The sequence below is a fragment of the Rhipicephalus microplus genome, chromosome X (assembly GCF_043290135.1).
Source record: "Rhipicephalus microplus isolate Deutch F79 chromosome X, USDA_Rmic, whole genome shotgun sequence".
NCBI classification, from domain to species: domain Eukaryota; kingdom Metazoa; phylum Arthropoda; class Arachnida; order Ixodida; family Ixodidae; genus Rhipicephalus; species Rhipicephalus microplus.
In genome coordinates this window covers 333,082,407-333,101,268 of record NC_134710.1, presented here as the reverse complement: position 1 = coordinate 333,101,268, position 18,862 = coordinate 333,082,407, and the positions used below count along the sequence as shown (strand labels likewise).

Genomic DNA, 18,862 nt, shown 5'->3' with positions numbered 1-18,862 from the left:
CATCATTCAGCATGGCGGTCTGATATTAAATGCGGAAGAAAATCAACAAGACAGCATATTCTTGCACTGTTTCAGTATCTTAATGCTAGCTATGCGTAGGTACCTATGTGAAATTTAGAGCAACTCGCATAAGCCAATCATAGAGGTAAGAGTAAATAATATAAAAAGAACGTCGTACTCAAAAGAAAGAAAGTCCGACAGCTTGCAAATAGCGCACTGGATGACGGAAGGGCAGACAGCAGGAAAACGTGATATCATTGTCACCAAACATAACAAAACAGTGAACTGCAGGGCAGAAGACGGACAGATAAAATGATCACCCGGCATACTTCCGTCTTTTCTCCAACTATTACAGTTATGCTTCTTGTTTTAAAATCGAACAAGCGCACTCCCGCATAGCAATGTAGTAAGAAATTCTTTCAATGCTAAGTTTTATATTAGGAAAATTGTTCGCTTCTGATATTGCGAAGATGGGGAGGAGTGAGGTATATAGAACTTCTCGGACGCATAATGTTGTTCCTCGAGTTTACTTTTGCAGATCGCCGGCTGCTGAAAATGTGTACGGGCTCTTCTTTAGCGTTGAGTGAAGCCTTTCGTAATCTGAAGATTGCTTCATCACTCAATAGTAATACTCAGAGCCAACGGACAATGATGGCACAGAAAGTATAGGGAAAGCTATTAGTATATTAATTATAATGTAATTGTGAAGAAATAAAAGTGGACAAAAAGATAAGTTGACGCTGGCAGGAACCGAACCTGCGACCTTCGATTAAAGCGTCCGATGATCTACCATTGTTACGTTAGTTCTAATTATTATTGCGTCTAACGAAGAAAAGTGGGTCGTTCAATGTCATTGGTTTTTCTTCATTCACGGGGAGGACTGCATCGTTTTGGCAGTCTTGGTGCCTTCGGATAAGATGCGAAGGATTATTGGTCAGCGGCCAGCCCGTAAAAATCGCGGGATACGTGTCGCCGACATGCAGCAAAAGAGTGTTCCGCACTCACTCTGACGGCTACTATATGAGTGCTGGCTGACACTCCCACCTTCAAATGTGCATATCTACCGCATAAAACGGTCGGAGGACTGACCGCTACTAGAGCTCACTCTGTAAAACATATAGGACGGGTTCGTTGCTCCTTGTGATGGCAACGACAAGAATCCTTTACATGGACCTTAAACGACTTTTGAAAACATACACAAAAAATCAGCGTGCTATTCGAACCTGGCGTTTCCTCTCTCTCTGGCGCCATAGGTGACGTGAGCTTATTGAATATTTCGTCGTTTCCTTGCCAACAATTTGCGCTACAAACGTAAAGTGATTGAGGCGTATGAAACTTAGAAACATGGTTCAAACAATTGCATTTGTGTACCTTCGCTCTCTCTATCAAAGAAAGAGATTGATTATTTTGAAAATGTGGCTATGAATATCATCCTCTCCTTTTGTGAATCACACATGTATTATTCACGACACATGCGCGCTTGGCTTTCCTGGTATTTATTGGGGTGGTATCATTAAACTTTTTGCTAGTTCCAGAGTGTCCGTCGTCTTCTCTTCTTGTGTGTGCGTCAGCAAGCAGTTTTTTTCTTTTTTTTTCAAGCTTGTATCAATGGCTCTCAGATTCTCCTGCGAATTAGTGGTCCTGTTGCCGGGCGGAATAAATCGCTTAGTGCTTCATTAAAATTTTTCTTTCTTCCCTTCTCAATTATTTCCATTATTTGTTGTTGCACTCAATATCAAGGAACATAAGGTACAAAAGTGGTTTTCATTGAGGTCACAATACAAGGTGTGCATTTAGAGAGTTGGTTGTGTTTTAGGTGGTACAAAATGCACGCTACATTACCCATAAAAAATCTTTGAAACATTCGTGCAGCTCAGCGAATAGTAGGTACTATGAATCCTTGGTAAATCTATGGCTGCCCATTTTTATATCCATGACTTGAGTTTCAAATGGGCTCGTTCCTGACTTCACGCATTAAGTGAACCATGCTTCTGTAATAAAGCACCGGCTTGAATATGGAGTCAGTAGAACATTTGAAGAACTCTGTTCTAGCCGATATAAATAAAATACCATCATTAAAACTAGGCGAAGAGCGCACTACAGGTTCTCTTAATCTGTAAATAAGGGTAAACTAATACCTGATGGCCTCCCAGTGTTTTTATTATGCGCGCTGTGAAAAGCGTTGTTTTTTCATTGTCCCTTTTCATGCAGAACGAACACGTGTAAGTGGACCTATGCAGTCATGTTTCACATTTCACATTTGTGCGTTGACGCGGACAGCACAGGTTTCGGCGTTGCTGCAATGAAAATCAAAACCTTGATTTTCAGAGACGATTATGGGCTACACGATCAATGCTCAAAGTAACCAGGATTCGGAATATGTTCAAGCCATTAAAGTGTAAGTCTTTAGAATGACTTTCGAAACTTTGTGCCATGTGCATTTCAGAGTGATTGTCACAAACTATTTTTGCCTGAATGATGGCGTCGTAGATAACTCAAGAATGTCTATTTCTTCGACGTTTCCAGGCTTGGTCACAGTTTCACACGGCGCCTAGAGACACCGTTATACTGGATAGACGCGATATTCCAGCTTTCAAAGCCCGGACGAGAGTTTGCGCGGAAAGTCAAAGAACTTCATCAATTCACATTGAAGGTAACATTAAACTTTGTATGAACGTTCCTTTAAACCTATTTAGCATCCGCTGCGTCTGTTAACATGGTGTTGTCTTCATCAACATGCGTTATCTTGCTCGTTCGTTTTCCAGTGAATTAAGCGTGTACCATCATCATCATAGCCATGGATCATCATCATCACCATTTGCCAACCACCACCTCGCGCCTCTCGCGCAGGTAATGCCTAGCTTGAGGAGCGAGCAGTAGAACAACGAGTTCACGCACGTGGTGGTTCGGACGCTAGCAGCCACTGCCGCTCCACTCCAGCCCTCGGAATTAAGTGGCGAGATTGGCACGGCCACGGTCTTCAAGGCGTCGTCCAACGTCTCTTTTTTGACAAGACGCGTAAACTAGATAACTGCTGAGCGAGGCCCTCAGTTGGTGTTATACGGCTGTTATGGGCTAAAAATATCACCCTTTATCAAACGAATGCGATAAAACTGATATCGAGAGAACAATCACACCTCAACGCCTACTACACTTGAGCTTGAATACGCAATGCATAAAAAGAACATCAAGCCACGTGCTCGAATGATCATTGCTCGTTTGCTGACGACTGCATGAGCGGTATATCACTCTCCACAAACACAAGAGTCCACAACTCCCAGTTTGAACACTATCTCTATAGAGTTTCTACCGCTAGAAAGACTGAGTGTTTGTTTTGGCAGCACGTTGCTTTCAACACTTGTGTGCATATGCTCCCTTTGCACGTTTCGCTTTGCTCTCACTAGTTCATTCCTCTTTTGTTTACTACTCTCTATTCGCTGATTCATGATACGGACTGCTAAGGTCTTACGCGCGCTGAAAACCATGCTATGATTATGGAAGTAGTAATAGTGAGGGACTGCGAAATAATTTTTTTCTACTTGTGGGGCCGGCAATTGAACCCACGTCCTTGAGCTTAGCGTCGCGATAACTTATCTGTTAAGCAGCCACGGGGGAACCACTCCTTCATGACGAGTAGGCGGTAATGCCTTGGCAGTTGCAAGCCCGCTTATTTCTTTTGCTCTTTGTATATCCGTGTCGAAACAGAAGGGTAATGCTGATACGTAATCAGTTCTACGCGCACTTATTTTACTCTTTCGTTATGGCACTTCTTGTAGTGATATCGCCTTTCAGCTGAACATATCCTGAAGAACATCAGTAATTATGCGTCGCATACGTAGGCGGTTGAAGCCCAGATCTTTAGGTGCGTAATTTCAGTTGTGTGTTATAAATATCTTTCTCCTTCAACTATACCAGTATTGACGGCGAATTAGATCGAATTTTGTTACTCCGCCATAGTAAAGTTCACTCTTTTGAAATATCAAAGCGGCATTTGTCTCTTCGCAGGAAAAGAGAGCGAGAGTTGAGAAAGGTTTAGAAGGAAATTTCTGGTTTGATAACCCTTAGCAGAAAGGACTTCAATTATCTCATTTGTCTTGGCAGCCTGACTTAACTAATTGAAGATCGTATGGTTTATTATCTTTATTTATTGCCTTCATTGATCTGTCTATTTATTTTCAGATGTCTGCTGCTACAAAATAGGTAACTATGAAAGCAACAAGCTCATGTTCTCCTCCATCCCGCTTTTACTTTGTTGTTGAAGATTTTCGAGCACGTTTGTCACAGTACCCTGGCTACATTAACATCCTTAACGGTGTATAACTTTGCAGGTTATCCGTGAGCGAAAGCGAGAGATTCTCTCGTGTCCCGAACTTCAGGAGTCCTACGAGGAAACAGCCAGTGAGAGTGACGTCTACGGCTTGAAAGGGACAGCCAGGAAACCATTCCTAGATATCCTTCTCCGAGAACACATCAAAGACCCTGAAAATTTTACCGAAGAACACGTCCGAGAAGAAGTCGACACTTTCATGTTTGAGGTACAGTATACATACTGGCACACCAGAATGCTGGAAACTGTGTGGCACACTGCATCAGCAATTTCATAAGATTGATGCTGCTGTGACATCATACCAATTGGTCTTGAAATCATGCACCTACAGATCCGATTAACTTGTCTCAGCTTCGCTGCATTGGTTGAATAACAGTTTTGCAAACTTGTGCGTGGCTATGAGAATTGACGCGACATCAGTGAGACAAATAATATAAGGTGGTAAGACAACGAGTGGTGGTAGGAAAAAAAGAGGAGTGTGACGTGCTGCTGATAGTCACTTCCACACCCGGAACACGCGTTCATGCTGCTGGACACGTTACAAAATATTCTGAGAAAGCCATCTTCGAACAATGAGTCGAGCAGTAGTTATGCAACAGAGTTGTGATGAATGCATAGACGGTTAAAAGATAACTTGGTGCTAAAAGCGAGTTAAAGCCCCGAGTTGGCAAAATACCCCCTCACACACACACGCACACACGGGAAACGTACTTCTTAGACAAGTCTATTACACATTTTCAAAATATACGCGTGCTTGGCTGGTTCAAACAGACTCAATGAAATAATTGTTGAACAATGACCGAATTAATGTGCAAGTGCTATTATATGTACTAGAGGATCTTTAGAAACTCCAAGGGCCGTTTCACATTTACCAGAGCGTGTTCAGGATCCGCAGTAAACGGTGTGTATGATGGTTTTGTGAGATCTGATTTCTAGGGGTGAAGCTCCTAACGTTATGGCTGAGTCTCTCCGTCGTTGTTCGTCGTAGTCCCCCCCGGTCGCTTCTCACAATGTTCACTAGATGGCGCTGCGCTGCGGCAGTACAGGATGAGCATGATCTCTAAAGGAAAGGGGGACAAAGCTGACATAAGCAACTACCATCCTATAACAGTGGAATCAATGGTCTGATGTCCACAGGTTGGCGATGCAGATTATAAAGGAAAGACTGCAGGCATAGATAGAGGATGAGGGGGTGCTGGGAGAACTGCAGAATGGGTTTCGGAAACCCAGGAGGCTGAAAGACAATCTGTTCTCACTGACGCAGTGCACCGAAATAGCAGAAAAGGAACTAAGGCCCCTGTGACTGGCATTTTTGGATATCAAGGGAGCGTAAGATAACGCGGTTCAAGAGGACTTGTGGGGAATACTGGACACACTAGCTGTAGAAGATGGAGTCACTAATCTTTTAAAGAAAATCTATAAAAGTAACAAGGTAGTTATAAAGTGGGAAAAACAGCTATCCAAGCCCTCAGAGGTGAAACGGGGGCTTAGGCAGGGGTGTCCTTTGTCACCCTTGTTATTCATGACGTACCTACAAAGATTAGAGGCCAAATTAGAGGGAAGTGGACTTGGCTTCAACCTCTCTTTCGTCAAACAAGGAAAACTCATTGATCAGGCACTACCAGCATTAATGTACAAAGATGATATAGTGCTAATGGCCAGCCACAAGGAAGATTTGTAGAGATTGATGGTCATCTGCCGTAATGAAGGAGATAGGTTAGGTTTCAGATTCAGTAAAGAAAAATCAGCAGTCATGATTTTTAATGATATTAAAGGTTGTGAGCTTAAGATACAGGAAGTCACTCTAGAGATAACAGATAAATACAAATATCTGGACGTATGGATAAGCAATGGGACAGAGTACCTAAGTGAAAACGAAATGTACGTCAACACTAAAGGTAACAGAAGTGCAGCAGTGATAAAAAATAGAGCACTGTGTAATTACAATAGGTATGTTGCTGTGAGAGGAATATGGAAGGGGTCAAGGTTCCTGATCTAACTTTCGGCAATGCGGTCTTGTGCATGAGATCAGAAGTTCAAGCAAGATTAGAAATTAAGCAACGTGGAATAGGTAGGCTTGCTTTAGGAGCTCACGGGAATACACCAAATCAAAGAGTACAAGGTTATATGGGATGGACATCAATTGAGGGCAGGGAAGCTAGCAGCAAGATAAAATTTGAGAAGCGATTGAGAGAAATGGGGGAGGAGCGTTGGGCTAGGAAGGTTTTCAGCTACTTGTACATGAAGAATGTCGATAGAAAATGGAGGAAGCGAACGAGGAAATTGACTGGTAAATACTTAGAAAACAGCAGGTGGCCAAACCAAAAATAACTATCGGTTACGAAGAAAGTGAAAGAAACGGAGACTGACATGTGGAGAGTTGGCATGATTAAGAAGTCCGCACTAGAGATCTATCGAACGTTTAAGCAGGAAATTGCCAAGGAAAGAATCTATGATAATACTCGGGGTAGTTCTCTACTGTTTGAGGCCAGGACGGGAGTATTGCGAGCCAAGACATATCGGGCCAAATACGAAGGGGTAGACACGGTATGCAGCGCATGTGGAGAGGTGGAGGAAACTGCCAAACATTTGATAATGTTCTGTAAAGGGCTTCACCCAATTGTTCAGGATGATGACGCAGAGTTTTTCAAAGCACTGAGGTTTAGGGGCAGGGAGGGCAAAATAGACTTTAAGCGGGTAGAATTAACTAGAAGAAGGTTATCTGATTAGTGGCTTAAGTCAATGCAAGAGTGAAAATTAAGTCCTTCACTTCAAAGTACCAGTCCCCAACTTCACTATTCAAAGGGGAAAAAGATAAATGTAGTGGTTAGTTAACTAAGTATTACGGCTAGGTGGCGTTAGCCGCTGACCGATCTAAAGGGTGGAGCCACATCTATCTATCCATCCATCTACGTGAATGGATCACTAGATGGCGTGGAGGAGCACGCTGCTTGTGGGGGTTAGTGTGATAGGAGAACGATCGACGATCGTTCGAGACAGACAGACAGACAGACAGACAGACAGACAGACAGACAGACAGACAGACAGACAGACAGACAGACAGACAGACAGACAGACAGACAGACAGACAGACAGACAGACAGACAGACAGACAGACAGACAGACAGACAGACAGATGGACCGAGCTTCGCCCCACTCACCATCATTCACTCAATGAATATTCTGTGATTTGTAATAAACATCTGTCTTGTTTCCCTTTAAATACTTGACAGCTTTCGCGGATGCTGTATACACGACATTGATGTGTATTTCCGGGCGCAGATATTAATATTTGTAGAAAGTTCAAGCGTTTATGTTCTCATAATAATTCTACGAAAAAACGAACTCAGGAAAAAACAACTGACGAACAGGACCAGCGCTGAACACCAGCGCAGCACTGGTCTGCCGTATGCTTTTAAGTTTGCTTCATGCAGTGTTGGCATTTTCTTGTAGCTTAACTATGTGGTGCGGGTTAATCAGTGGTGCCTTAAGTTTTTTTCCGGACATGTATCCAAAAGCAGTTCACTGATTGAACTGCGGAAGCCTCTGATTCTATCTGAATGTATGCTCTGTTGTCCTTCATTTGTACAATATATTTATAGGGCCATGACACTACGGCAATGGGGATGAGCTGGGCCATCTACCTTATTGCCCTCCATGAGGAGCACCAAGACCTCATACACCAAGAGCTGGACACGATATTTGGCTCCGACAAGACACGGCCTGTCACATCGGACGACTTGAAACAAATGAAGTACATGGAATGCTGCTTAAAGGTGAGAAATACATGATACGTTGCGTGGATGAATTTAGTACTTCATTATGACAGATTGAAAATAGATAAAAAAAAGAGAGCGGAAGCTTTATTGAAAAGCAGAATGATTACTCAGCGTATATTTATATTCCCTTGGAAATATTGTGGCGGGACTAGTTGATGCAGCATACTGAAAGTTTTAGATGCCTATAAAACCCCATTAACAAAACGAAGAAGCAATAGAGAAAGAGCATCTCTGGCAATTGGTTGCGAGTGACACTCTTTTCGTCTGCTTCTTCGTTCTTCTTGTGGTTTTATGAGCATACAGAGTATTTGGAGAGTGAATGGAGATAGGAAATGGGTACAAGCAGGAAGACACTCTACAGTTCAGAACACAGCGCTCCTGCCACGGCTTGGTACGTCTTGGTCCGCAATACTCTCGTTCTGGCCTCGAACAGCAAAGAACTACTCTGGAAATTATCGTGGATCTTTTCTTTTGCAATTTCCTGTGTGATAGTTTGGTAGGTCTCCAGTGATGATTTCGTAAGCATTCCAATGTTCGACATGTCCCTCTCTGTTTCCTTCACCTTCATCTTAGCCGATGTTTCCTTTAGGCTTGGTATTCTGCTTTTATCTAAATACTTGCTTGACAAATTTTGAGTTCACTTCCTCTATTTTGTATCACCTATCTTCATGTACAAGTAGCTGAAAACTTTCCTAGCCCAACACTCCTATCCCAGTTTTCTCAATAGCTCTTTGAATTCTACCTTGCTGCTAGCTTTCGTGCACTCGAACGATGTCCATCCCATGTCACACTGTACCGCCTAATTTGGGATGTTACCGTGTGCTCCCAAAGCATGTCTACCTATGCCACGTTGTTTAATTTTCAATCTTGCTTGAAGCTCTGATCTTATGCACAAGAATGTATTACCGAACGTCAAACCCAAGACCATGACACCTTTCCAAATCTCTCTTAAAACTTCATACCCATTGTAGTTCTACAGTGCCCTAATTTTTATTACCGCTGCATTCCTGTTATCCTTAGTCATTACGTATCTTTTGTGCTCCCTTAGGTACTCCGCCCCGTTAGTTATCCATTCATCCAAATATTTGTATTTATCGACTATTTCTAGCGTGACTTCCTGTACCTTATGCTCACTGCCTTCGTTATCATTAGATATCATGATTGCCGATTTTTCAAAGCTGAACTTCAATTTTAACCTACCTCCCTCATTACTGCAGATGTCTATCAATCTCGGCAGATCTTCCGTGTTGTCGGCTATTATTACTATATCATCTGCATACATCAATGCTGGCAATGGCTTTTCAACGTGTTTCCCTTGCTTGGAAAAAGAGAGGCTGAAGCCGAGTTAACTCCCCTCTAATTTGGCTTCTAGTCCTTGTATGCAGTAAAAATAACAAAGGTGACAAGGGACATCCCTTTCGAAGGCCGCGTTGTATCTCTATAGGTTCTGATACCTCATCATCCCATTTTATAAATACCTTGTTACTTTTATAGATATCCTTTAGCAGATGGATTATTCCATCTTTCACATCTAGTGTGTCCAGTATTCCCCACAAGTCTTCTTGAATCACACTATCGTAAAGTCCCTTGATATATACAAATGCCAGCCACAGAGGCCTGTGTTATTTTCCCTCTCTTTCAATACACTGCATCAATGAGAACATATTGTCATTCAACCTCCATTGTTTACGGAACCCATTTCTTAGCCCTCCAAGCATCCCCTCATTCTCCCCCCTTATGTCCATAGTCTTTACTATCTGCATCGCAGCCTGTAAACTACTGATGTCACTGTTATAGGACGGTAGTTCTTTATATCAGCTTTGTCCCTCTTTTCTTTATAGATCATGCTTATCCTGCTTAGTTTCCTCCCATTGGGGCTTCACCATCCATTATTGCTTTGCTCGCTGCCTCTCTTAATGTTTGGCTGGAGTTTGGTCCTAGTTTCTTTATTAGCATAATTGGGAAGCCGTCAGGGATCGTTGATGTGTTATTAAGAACCCTATTCTCTGCCTTTTCCCACTCTTGTTGTCCCAGTGGAGCCACTGCGCTAATTGGTCCATCTTCATCTGGTATGATGCATGCAGCGCTTTCTTGCTGTTTAAATTTATCTGTCATCATTGTTCTTATATATTCTATTGCCTCATCCCCTTCTAGTCAGGCCCCTTGAACTGTAGTTATAAACCTCTGTTCCATGCTTATCACTCAGAAAATTGAGGTGGTTCTAAAACTTTGCAGCTGCTTTTCTATTGTTTTTGTTTACTTCCGCCATTCATTAGGCCCCCTTTCTTTTAATGTTCTCACTGATCAGATTGAACGCTTTTCTTCTGCAACTCAAAAAGTTATCCTTTTTTTCGGCACAATCTTCCGATTCACCCCTCTCTTTAGCAAACCTGCGTTCTCTGGAGGCTTCCTAACATCTTGCTATGGCTATCTTAACTTCCTCCTCCCATCAGCTTTTGGCTTAGAGTCTCCTTTTCCCGGTTAATTTGACTCGTACCTTAGCAAGCTCCAACTCAAACAATCGAGTTAGATGTGTGTACATCCACTCTGTTTTAGTATCCTCGGTGTTTGTTTTCTCAATCTCTTTAGTTGCTCTTTCTATTTGCCTTTCTGAATAAATATTACCATGTGTTTGCTCAGAATGTCTCCTTCCCATTTTCATTTCTCACTCATTTCAAACTCAGCTTGATACGTTTGTGATCACTACCTAAGCTTCTGGACCCACATGCATCTGTTGATTGATTGATATGGGGGTTTAACGTCCCAAAACCACCATATGATTATGAGAGACGCCGTAGTGGAGTGCTCCGGAAATTTCGACCACCTGGGGTTCTTTAACGTGCACCCAAATCTGAGCACACGGGCCTACAACATTTCCGCCTCCATCGGAAATGCAGCCGCTGCAGCCCGGATTTGAACCCGCGACCTCCGGGTCAGCAGCCGAGTACCTTAGCCACTAGACCACCGCGGCGGGGCCCACATGCATCTGTGCTCATCACCCTTAGCCGATCATACATTCTATGTGACATCAGTGCGTAATATATTGTCGACTTCAGGCTTCCCACATCCTTTTTTATCTGCCCTTCGCACTTTTCGGTACTGTTGCAAACGATTAAATCATGGCTTTCACACATATCTTTTGGCATTCTGCCTGTTGAGTCAGTATATTCATCCTTATCATCTACGTGCACAATATTACATCCTAATATAATTACCCCACACTGTTCTCCTAATTATTCAATGTCATTTTCTGTGCACTGTAACATTTATTGGTTTTCCTCTCTGGGTTTCGCCCCTGCCCACAAGTATACAAAACCCAGGAGTGTTATCTGCCTTGCCACTTTTCATTTTAGCCATAAATGCTCCCTGCACTCCTGTTTGACCATTTGCCAGTCTGTGTTTTATGAATAAATGCCCCTATACCACCCATCTTTTTGCGCCTTCTGTTCTATTACAATATTGAAATGCATAGTCCGGACTGCTAGATGGTTTTTCAATGTCCCTAAGATGTGTTTCTACAAACCCATATACTATCAGCTTCTTCTCCCTTATCTGTTCTTCTGCCTCTCCTCACTTCAACCTACTTCTGCCTCCATGCATGTTATTATACCCTACGTCTGAATTTGTTGGGCTCTCGTGCCTACGTTAATTTGTCCTCCGGGCTCTGCGTGTCTTAGATAATGGCGCCACTTTGGAATCGTATTTGCCTATACCACCTGTCAAAGATTCCCCCTGATAGCATTCCTCGTTACTAGCTATCTTGGACCCCGAAGGGCCCACGTGCCTTCCAAAAAAGCTACTGCGCGTCCTGCAAGTCACCAAACCACCTCGTGACTTAGCCTTCTATCGAAATGAATTTTGTCTCGTTAAAAACCACCCCACCTATGCATCTCTCTGTTTATTTGCACTACCTCAAAGCCTTTCTCTCGTATTATCTGCCATATCTATTTGTTTGCGCCGGCAACCGCACTTTTCTGGTTGCGGTCACGCACCGGTACCTACGGTATCGTGCATATCACAACCTGTACCTGAGGGGAAATGGCGCGCATGCCATCGACCCTTCTCGCCGGTGTGGTCGCTAGTGCTGCCGATTCTTCATTAAGGGCATCATTTATACCACCAGAAATTATCACGATGTTTCGTTCATTAGTTTTAGTTGTGAGTTTTGGGCTCGCTGTCCTCATTGCTGCTTCCAGCTTAAGCCCCGAGAACGTCTCTACTGAAACCTTCTTGTCACCTCTAGCGCTCTCTTTGATTGCTTCTGCGCATCGATTTACATTCGAGTCCGCGGCAATTATCACGTGCTTCGACGTTTTTCCTAGTGTTCCGCACCTGGAGGTTTCTTGTGCGTGTACAGGCGGCTGCTTTGTCCCCTCACCACCTCCCCTACTACTTCACTGAAGCTGGGTCATGTCATTAAACCGGTTGAATCTGTTTTTTTGCGAACCTGTTTTTGCTTTCTTCTTCGCCATTTTGGGTGTCGGTGCCCTATCGTTCTCTACATCGGCCGCTTCTTTGTTCACCTTCGCTAGTGCCTTCTCGGCTTACCAACGTCTTTCTCTTATAGCCCTCGTTTTTTCTTGCTCTGTCGCCAACGCAGTCTCCAGCCTGGTGATTCTCATCAGCAGTTCACTCTGAGCAACCATCATTTTCCCATTTTTTTCCCATGACCTCACATTGCCTACACATGGCGTTAGCTTCCTCTGCATTCGCGTCCGCACTATTCTTGATTCTGAAGCCCACCTCACATCCTGAACATCTTACAGTCTTTTTTAACCATGTCTTTTCGACACTAATTGTCCTGCTGAATTGTCCAAATCAGTAATACAAAACGCGGTGTTTGACGAACCCTGTTCTAAGCAAAAAAAGTCTAAGCTCTACTACAAAATATTTCGTGTTCAATGTACTTGCACCCCCACCATACGGTGGCAGGAGAAAAAAACACACATACACAAATAAGTGAATAACAGGTGACTGACTCCCCCAAAAGACCTACAATGTAATAACTACTATAAAGGTTTACACTGCTGCCTTATTAATCATGAAAGCAAGCTCGAAACATGCAAAAACACTTATCTGCGCAGTCGATCGGGAGCCCTCGCAAAACACGTCCATCCACCTTTCTATCCGCCAGGAACCTGGCGCCGAAGTGCGCCACGCGCCCTTCGGTGCAAGCAGTATGCGCACGTAAAACTTCGTTTTCTTCAAATTCCATATTCTGGAAATTTTTCAACATCAATGTACATTTTCTCAAAAAAGCATTGAATTGATATCGATGGAACTTCATATGCGCGGGCTACATCAAATTAGAAAGAATCTTAACTAATGATTTGCTGATTTTATGAAAACTGAAGCTGTAAAAATTTACACAAGAATACGCACCCTCCGTGGCGTTGTGGAAGCAGTATTTTTTTTACAACTACTTCATGAAAAACGTAATAATATTTGTTTACTTCAGTTGTAACCTATTGGTCTCTACAGTAACACGGCTGAATATGGTTAGTTGTAAAGGTAGTTGTAGAAGAAAGGTAAAATGAATAAGTGAACCCCTTTTAAAATTTGGGAGTGGGCCATAGGAAGGATAAGCAACCTAGGCATAAAAAAACGCCACTTGATTCCCAGTGGCAACTTTTTTGAGCACGTAAAATGTTATGGGAATAATTGCAGCCATTTCTAAGATATTACGCTAAAACTGACATATACAATTTCCGCTACCATACCCCCTTAAACTTCGCATCGAAATTACCGCACATGGCGTAACAAATTACAAAATGTATTTTTCGTACTTTCGCGACATTGGCTTTATTAAAGTTTTCGAAATTTCATACACTTGATCTATGGCAGCCACAGATGACAATTTACTTTATTTTTATTTAGTTGAAGTTAATAAGTACCCAGTAGATGACTTCAAAATTTACTACACCAGTGTGTTTGGCGCGGGAATCTCACAGTGGTGTCACCACCTGCAATTTTTTTCTGCGCATTTTCTGGCGTACCAAGCGTCATGTCACGTAAAGAGTGGTGTTTTCAGAATTGGGAAATATTACTTGACCAATGCGCGAAAATTCGTTTTGCTCTTTAGTTTTCCTTTGACGTGCACTGAATTCTTATGTGTGTACACCTATGTTCACTTCATTCTAGTAGAAATGTAGCTTCCACAGAGAGAATCAAATGCACGTTATTGTTCTTAACAGTGCAATATGCTAGCCGTAAGCTACCACGGTGGTAATAAATAAGAATGGTATTGTATCTTGGTACCATTGCCCATTCACAGTGGACTTCGGAGTGCCTTCTGCTTCGACCGCAAATGTACTGGAAAACATGTGATTACATGTGCGCATCCAGGTAGCTCCCAATATAGCAATATTTGCTTAATCATTATAGAATGCTGATGAGGCAACACCCGTTCACAACATTGCAGAAGTCCTACTTGAACCAGATTTGCTGTGGAACTCTCAACGATGTTCTGAGCACCCAGACGACGTATGGGGACCACTTGATGGTTGAGATAGTGGAAACAGACAAAGGCGTAGGAGTGCACACATTCTTCACTGGAGTGGGAACGCTTGATAAGCCCGCTTATCTGACCGTTGCTGATATCGACCCCAACATAGCGTGCACTGACACGCTCCCCAACAAGTCACTTTTCAGCTGATAACGCGCATATTGAAATAAACCATGTGGTGTTATTCACCTTTAAAAACAAGAAAAAATGAAAGCTGAGCGCACGTTCACACGCGCGTGCGCACGCACGCTTACGTGCTCTGCCGACTCCTCCCCCACCTTTTCTTTCCACAAATATAGGGGCCAAGGAATACCACAATGCTAAGTGACGGCAACTTCATGTAGAATGGTTTACGTGGAGAAGTCCAGAAGATGTATTAGCAAGCCTTTGATGGAGCATGCAAATTCATTAGGAGACGGAAGTGCGAAGTGCCTACCAGTTCGTTGGGGCGCAGGCACGCAGGAATGCAAGCCCATCTTCATAGTACCAAGGAGATCGGGCGAGCCAAAAACCGAAGGGCGCGAAAAGTTTTCGAGGCCTCTTGGATAGCTAGACACGGGCCTGATAAGTGCGTCAGCTACACATCCGGGTATCTTTCCAAGAAAGAGCATGTATTCCTTTTATTGCGATAGCAAGTATATGGGCCCTCTCGGCTGGATTTTTTTTCGATAGGAGTATTAGGGGTGATGCATCTTATCACGTGGTCATGACTGTCACTGCGCACGCGTTTAGCTTGTTTCATAAGAGTGGTGTATATTTCAATGAATCAGTTGTTAGTGTGCGATCGTCCCGTCGACTCTGGTGTCTCGTCTTTAGCGCAGTTATATTTTTTCAATTATGTCTTATCAAGTCTAGAGCCCCCAAACATATATATATATATATATATATATATATATATATATACATATATATATATATATATATATATATATATATATATATATATATAATATAAAGAGTCTGGCTTCGGTTGCCGTAGAATTAAGGAAAAATAAGTATACGCCTCTAAAAAACTGCTTATTGGTGACGTTTCGATCGGAGACCGATCTTCATCAGACGAAATTTCGTAGGCTCCGACGCGTTTTTATGCCAACTTCCAGCCGAGAGAGCGAGAGAAAAAGAAAAGAAAAAAAAGAGAAAAAGAAAGCGAGAGAAAAAGAAAAATCTACATATACCAGTGGCCCACTACCAATTATGCACTGATAAGCAGCCGAACGGCCAGGTGTGCGCACTACGCATAGCACGTGCATTAAAAAAAAGAAAAAGGAAAAAGAAAAAGAAGAAAAACAGAAAAAAGAGAGAAAAAAGAAAAAAAATCACCTGGTCCAGTGGCAATACCACCCATTATACACTGATAAGTAGTCAAAAGACCACGTTTGCGTACTATTAATGGCAAGTGCATTTTGTAAAAAAAAGCAAAACACGAGTGGTAAACAATATACAACCATGGCAAGTTTTTTGGTCCAGGGGGCTAAATTAAGCAAATTCCAGTGATGAAAAGTTTGACTCCTCAGATTCACCTCTCATCAGCTTTCCCGGATACCAAAGTACATTACAATTGCGATCATTGTTGCTGTCGCATTCCACCTGTTCTTCCCCTCCATAGTTGCTCTTGAAGCCTGGTGAGGAGGGCTACGTCAGAACGATGTGATAAATTTAAAAAAAAGGAAAAAAGGAAAAAGGGGAAAAAAGAAAAAAAGGAGAGAAGAACAGCAAACAAGCGCTACGCGTGTTAAAGCTCCGCACGTGCAGGATATGCACATGCCACGTAGCTACGATCTCCGGTCTGTGGCTCAAGAATATTAAATATATACTGGAGGTTCTTTTTCAAGTTTTTACCTCGGGGGTTGAATGTGTCGTTTCACTTGGTTGTCTGGTGAGTGATTTCTTTGAGGGGGGGGGGGGGGGGGGGTTAAGGATTCTTCGACAGTGGTCCACCTTTCTAGAAATGCGCGTGCCCATGCCGCACGCCTGAACACGTGCTCCGGGCGAAATCAGAAGAGAAGAAAAATGGTAATTACGGAAACCAAAAAAGAGAGAAGAAGAAGAAGGAAAGAAAAAAAGAAAACTAAAACGTTTGGTTGAGATAAATATTATCCCGAATCTTCCAGAGCGCAAATTGAAGAAAGTATGCCTGGAGTGTTATTTAGACCAGCTTTAAATGTATTAAATTTATAAATCATGTATGATTCGCGCTGTTCACGTTCCCTTGTGCTAGAGAAACCGCTTTGTAAGACTGTGACCTTTACGGAATCGAATGGGTGGTTTCCGCAGTTAATATGCTCAGACCTGCCATTAATAGTACGCAAACGTGGTCGTTTGACTACTTATCAGTGTATAATGGGTGGTATTGGCACTTGCCCAGGTGCGTTTTTTGTTGTTTCTTTTTTTCCTTTTTCTTTTTTTCTTATTTCTTTTTCTTTTTTTTAAGGCACGCTCTATGCGTAGTACGCACACCTGGCCGTTCGGCTGCTTATGAGTGCATGATGGGTAGTGGGCCACTGGTATATGTAGATTTTTCTTTTTCTCTCGCTTTCTTTTTTTCTTTTTTTTTCTTTTCTTTTTCTCTCGCTCTTTTTCGGCTGGAAGTTGGCATAAAAACGCGTCGGAGCCAACGAAATTTCGTCTGATGAAGATCGGTCTCCGATGGCAACGTCACCAATAAACAGTTTTTTAGAGGCGTATACTTATTTTTCCTATATATATATATATATATATATATATGTGTGTGTGTGTGTGTGTGTGTGTGTGTGTGTGCGTGTGTGTACGCTTCTCGAGTTATAACGAGACACAATGTACTTGCGCAAGTTGGCAGCAATACGGACATTGCGCACGTGCGCAGCTTAGTGATCTACTATTAGCACATTAGGTTTGATCAGCGAAACCTTGGTTTGTCATAAAAAATAAACTATCGTTTTTGTATTAGCATAAACAAAACGAGGAGCTTCATACGTTATGTAAATAAATCTATTTTCACTAGCAGCAGCATGATCTCTGATTGATTTATATGTGGGGTTTGACGTCCCAAAACCACCATATGATTATGAGAGACGCCGTAGTGGAGGGCTCCGGAAATTTCGACCACCTGGGGTTCTCTAACGTTCACTCAAATCTGAGCACACGGCCTGCAACCTTTCCGCCTCCATAGGAAATGCGGCCGCCGCAGCCGCGATTTGTTCCCGTGACGTGTGGGTCAGCAGCGGAGTACCTTACCCCCGAACGCAGAGATGTTACTTGGCTCGCGACTTCAACTTAACTTGGGCAAGTCGGCGTGAAGCAAGCAGCGGACTTCAAAACGCCCAAGTCAGCCTTCGCGTTTCATAGATGCTCAGGCTGTCTTGCTTGATCAAGTCAAAAACGAGCTTCAGAGCAAGAACACGCTGCTCGCCTGCTAACGAGGGTAATAATGAAGTTGTTCGCGATAGGCACGCATTACACCAAAAAAAGACCATACGCTTTAAAATAACTATAAAAACGAAGGACCACAAGCATATTCTTGCCATTTTACGGCTAACGAGCGGCACGTGGTGCCTGCCACCAAAGCGATGCGCAGTGTTGCTTCTGTAAAGCGTTCGTTGCCCGCTGGTTTTAGTGGCTACCCAAATGCGGTGCGTTTCTCCACGGTTGCTTGTTTGGAGGCGAAACAAGCATCGCGTTGGGTTCTTTCGTCGTTTTTTTTTCTCAATCGAACGCCATGACATGTATTTGTGCTGACCTAGCTCAAGAGGTGACGTGATTTTCAGGGTATTTGCCTTTCTGTTCGCCTGTGTGCATGCCTGTAATGGGCTAGGTCGCAGTTATTATGAAAAAAAAAACAAGTTCTGGCAACAAATTTGATTCGTATCCTTTTGTTGATCTTGGTAAACAAGAGAAAAAGCGGGGGTCAGGACATTGCCCTCAGCAGAATTCTGTCTCGCGCGGTGCAGCAATGTATCGCTGCATGATGGTGACGTGGATAAAAAAAGCCGGGATAGGGGCGCCTCTTTTTTATGTGTGTGTAATTTTACGTAGCATTGTGCTACAAGCGATGTCTTTCTGAGCGAGAAACAGCGCCCTAGACGGGACGAAAGGATAGACGAGGCACACGGACACTGCCCCGAGTCAACTTTTTTTTTTTTACCGAAAGACACGGGAATTGTCGTCGTGTTATAGAAAAACAGAAATAGCCTTTGCGGTTACGGAACACTTCGGCGTTGTCGACACCGGGGCTATTAATACGCACGTGTGTGTAGTCGACACAACCTGTAACGC

At 43.0% G+C, this 18,862-nt stretch overlaps 1 protein-coding gene across 1 annotated transcript in view; it reads left to right on the top strand.

Annotated features, from left to right (window-relative positions):
- LOC119161237 (cytochrome P450 4c3) overlaps positions 1-18,862 on the top strand; it is a 68,829-nt gene that overhangs the window by 28,653 nt on the left and 21,314 nt on the right. Inside the window, exons 5-8 of the mRNA XM_037413611.2 lie at positions 2,329-2,398; positions 2,527-2,653; positions 4,329-4,535; positions 7,930-8,103. Coding sequence (XP_037269508.1) covers positions 2,329-2,398; positions 2,527-2,653; positions 4,329-4,535; positions 7,930-8,103 — 578 coding nt within the window. The remainder of the gene's footprint in view (positions 1-2,328; positions 2,399-2,526; positions 2,654-4,328; positions 4,536-7,929; positions 8,104-18,862) is intronic.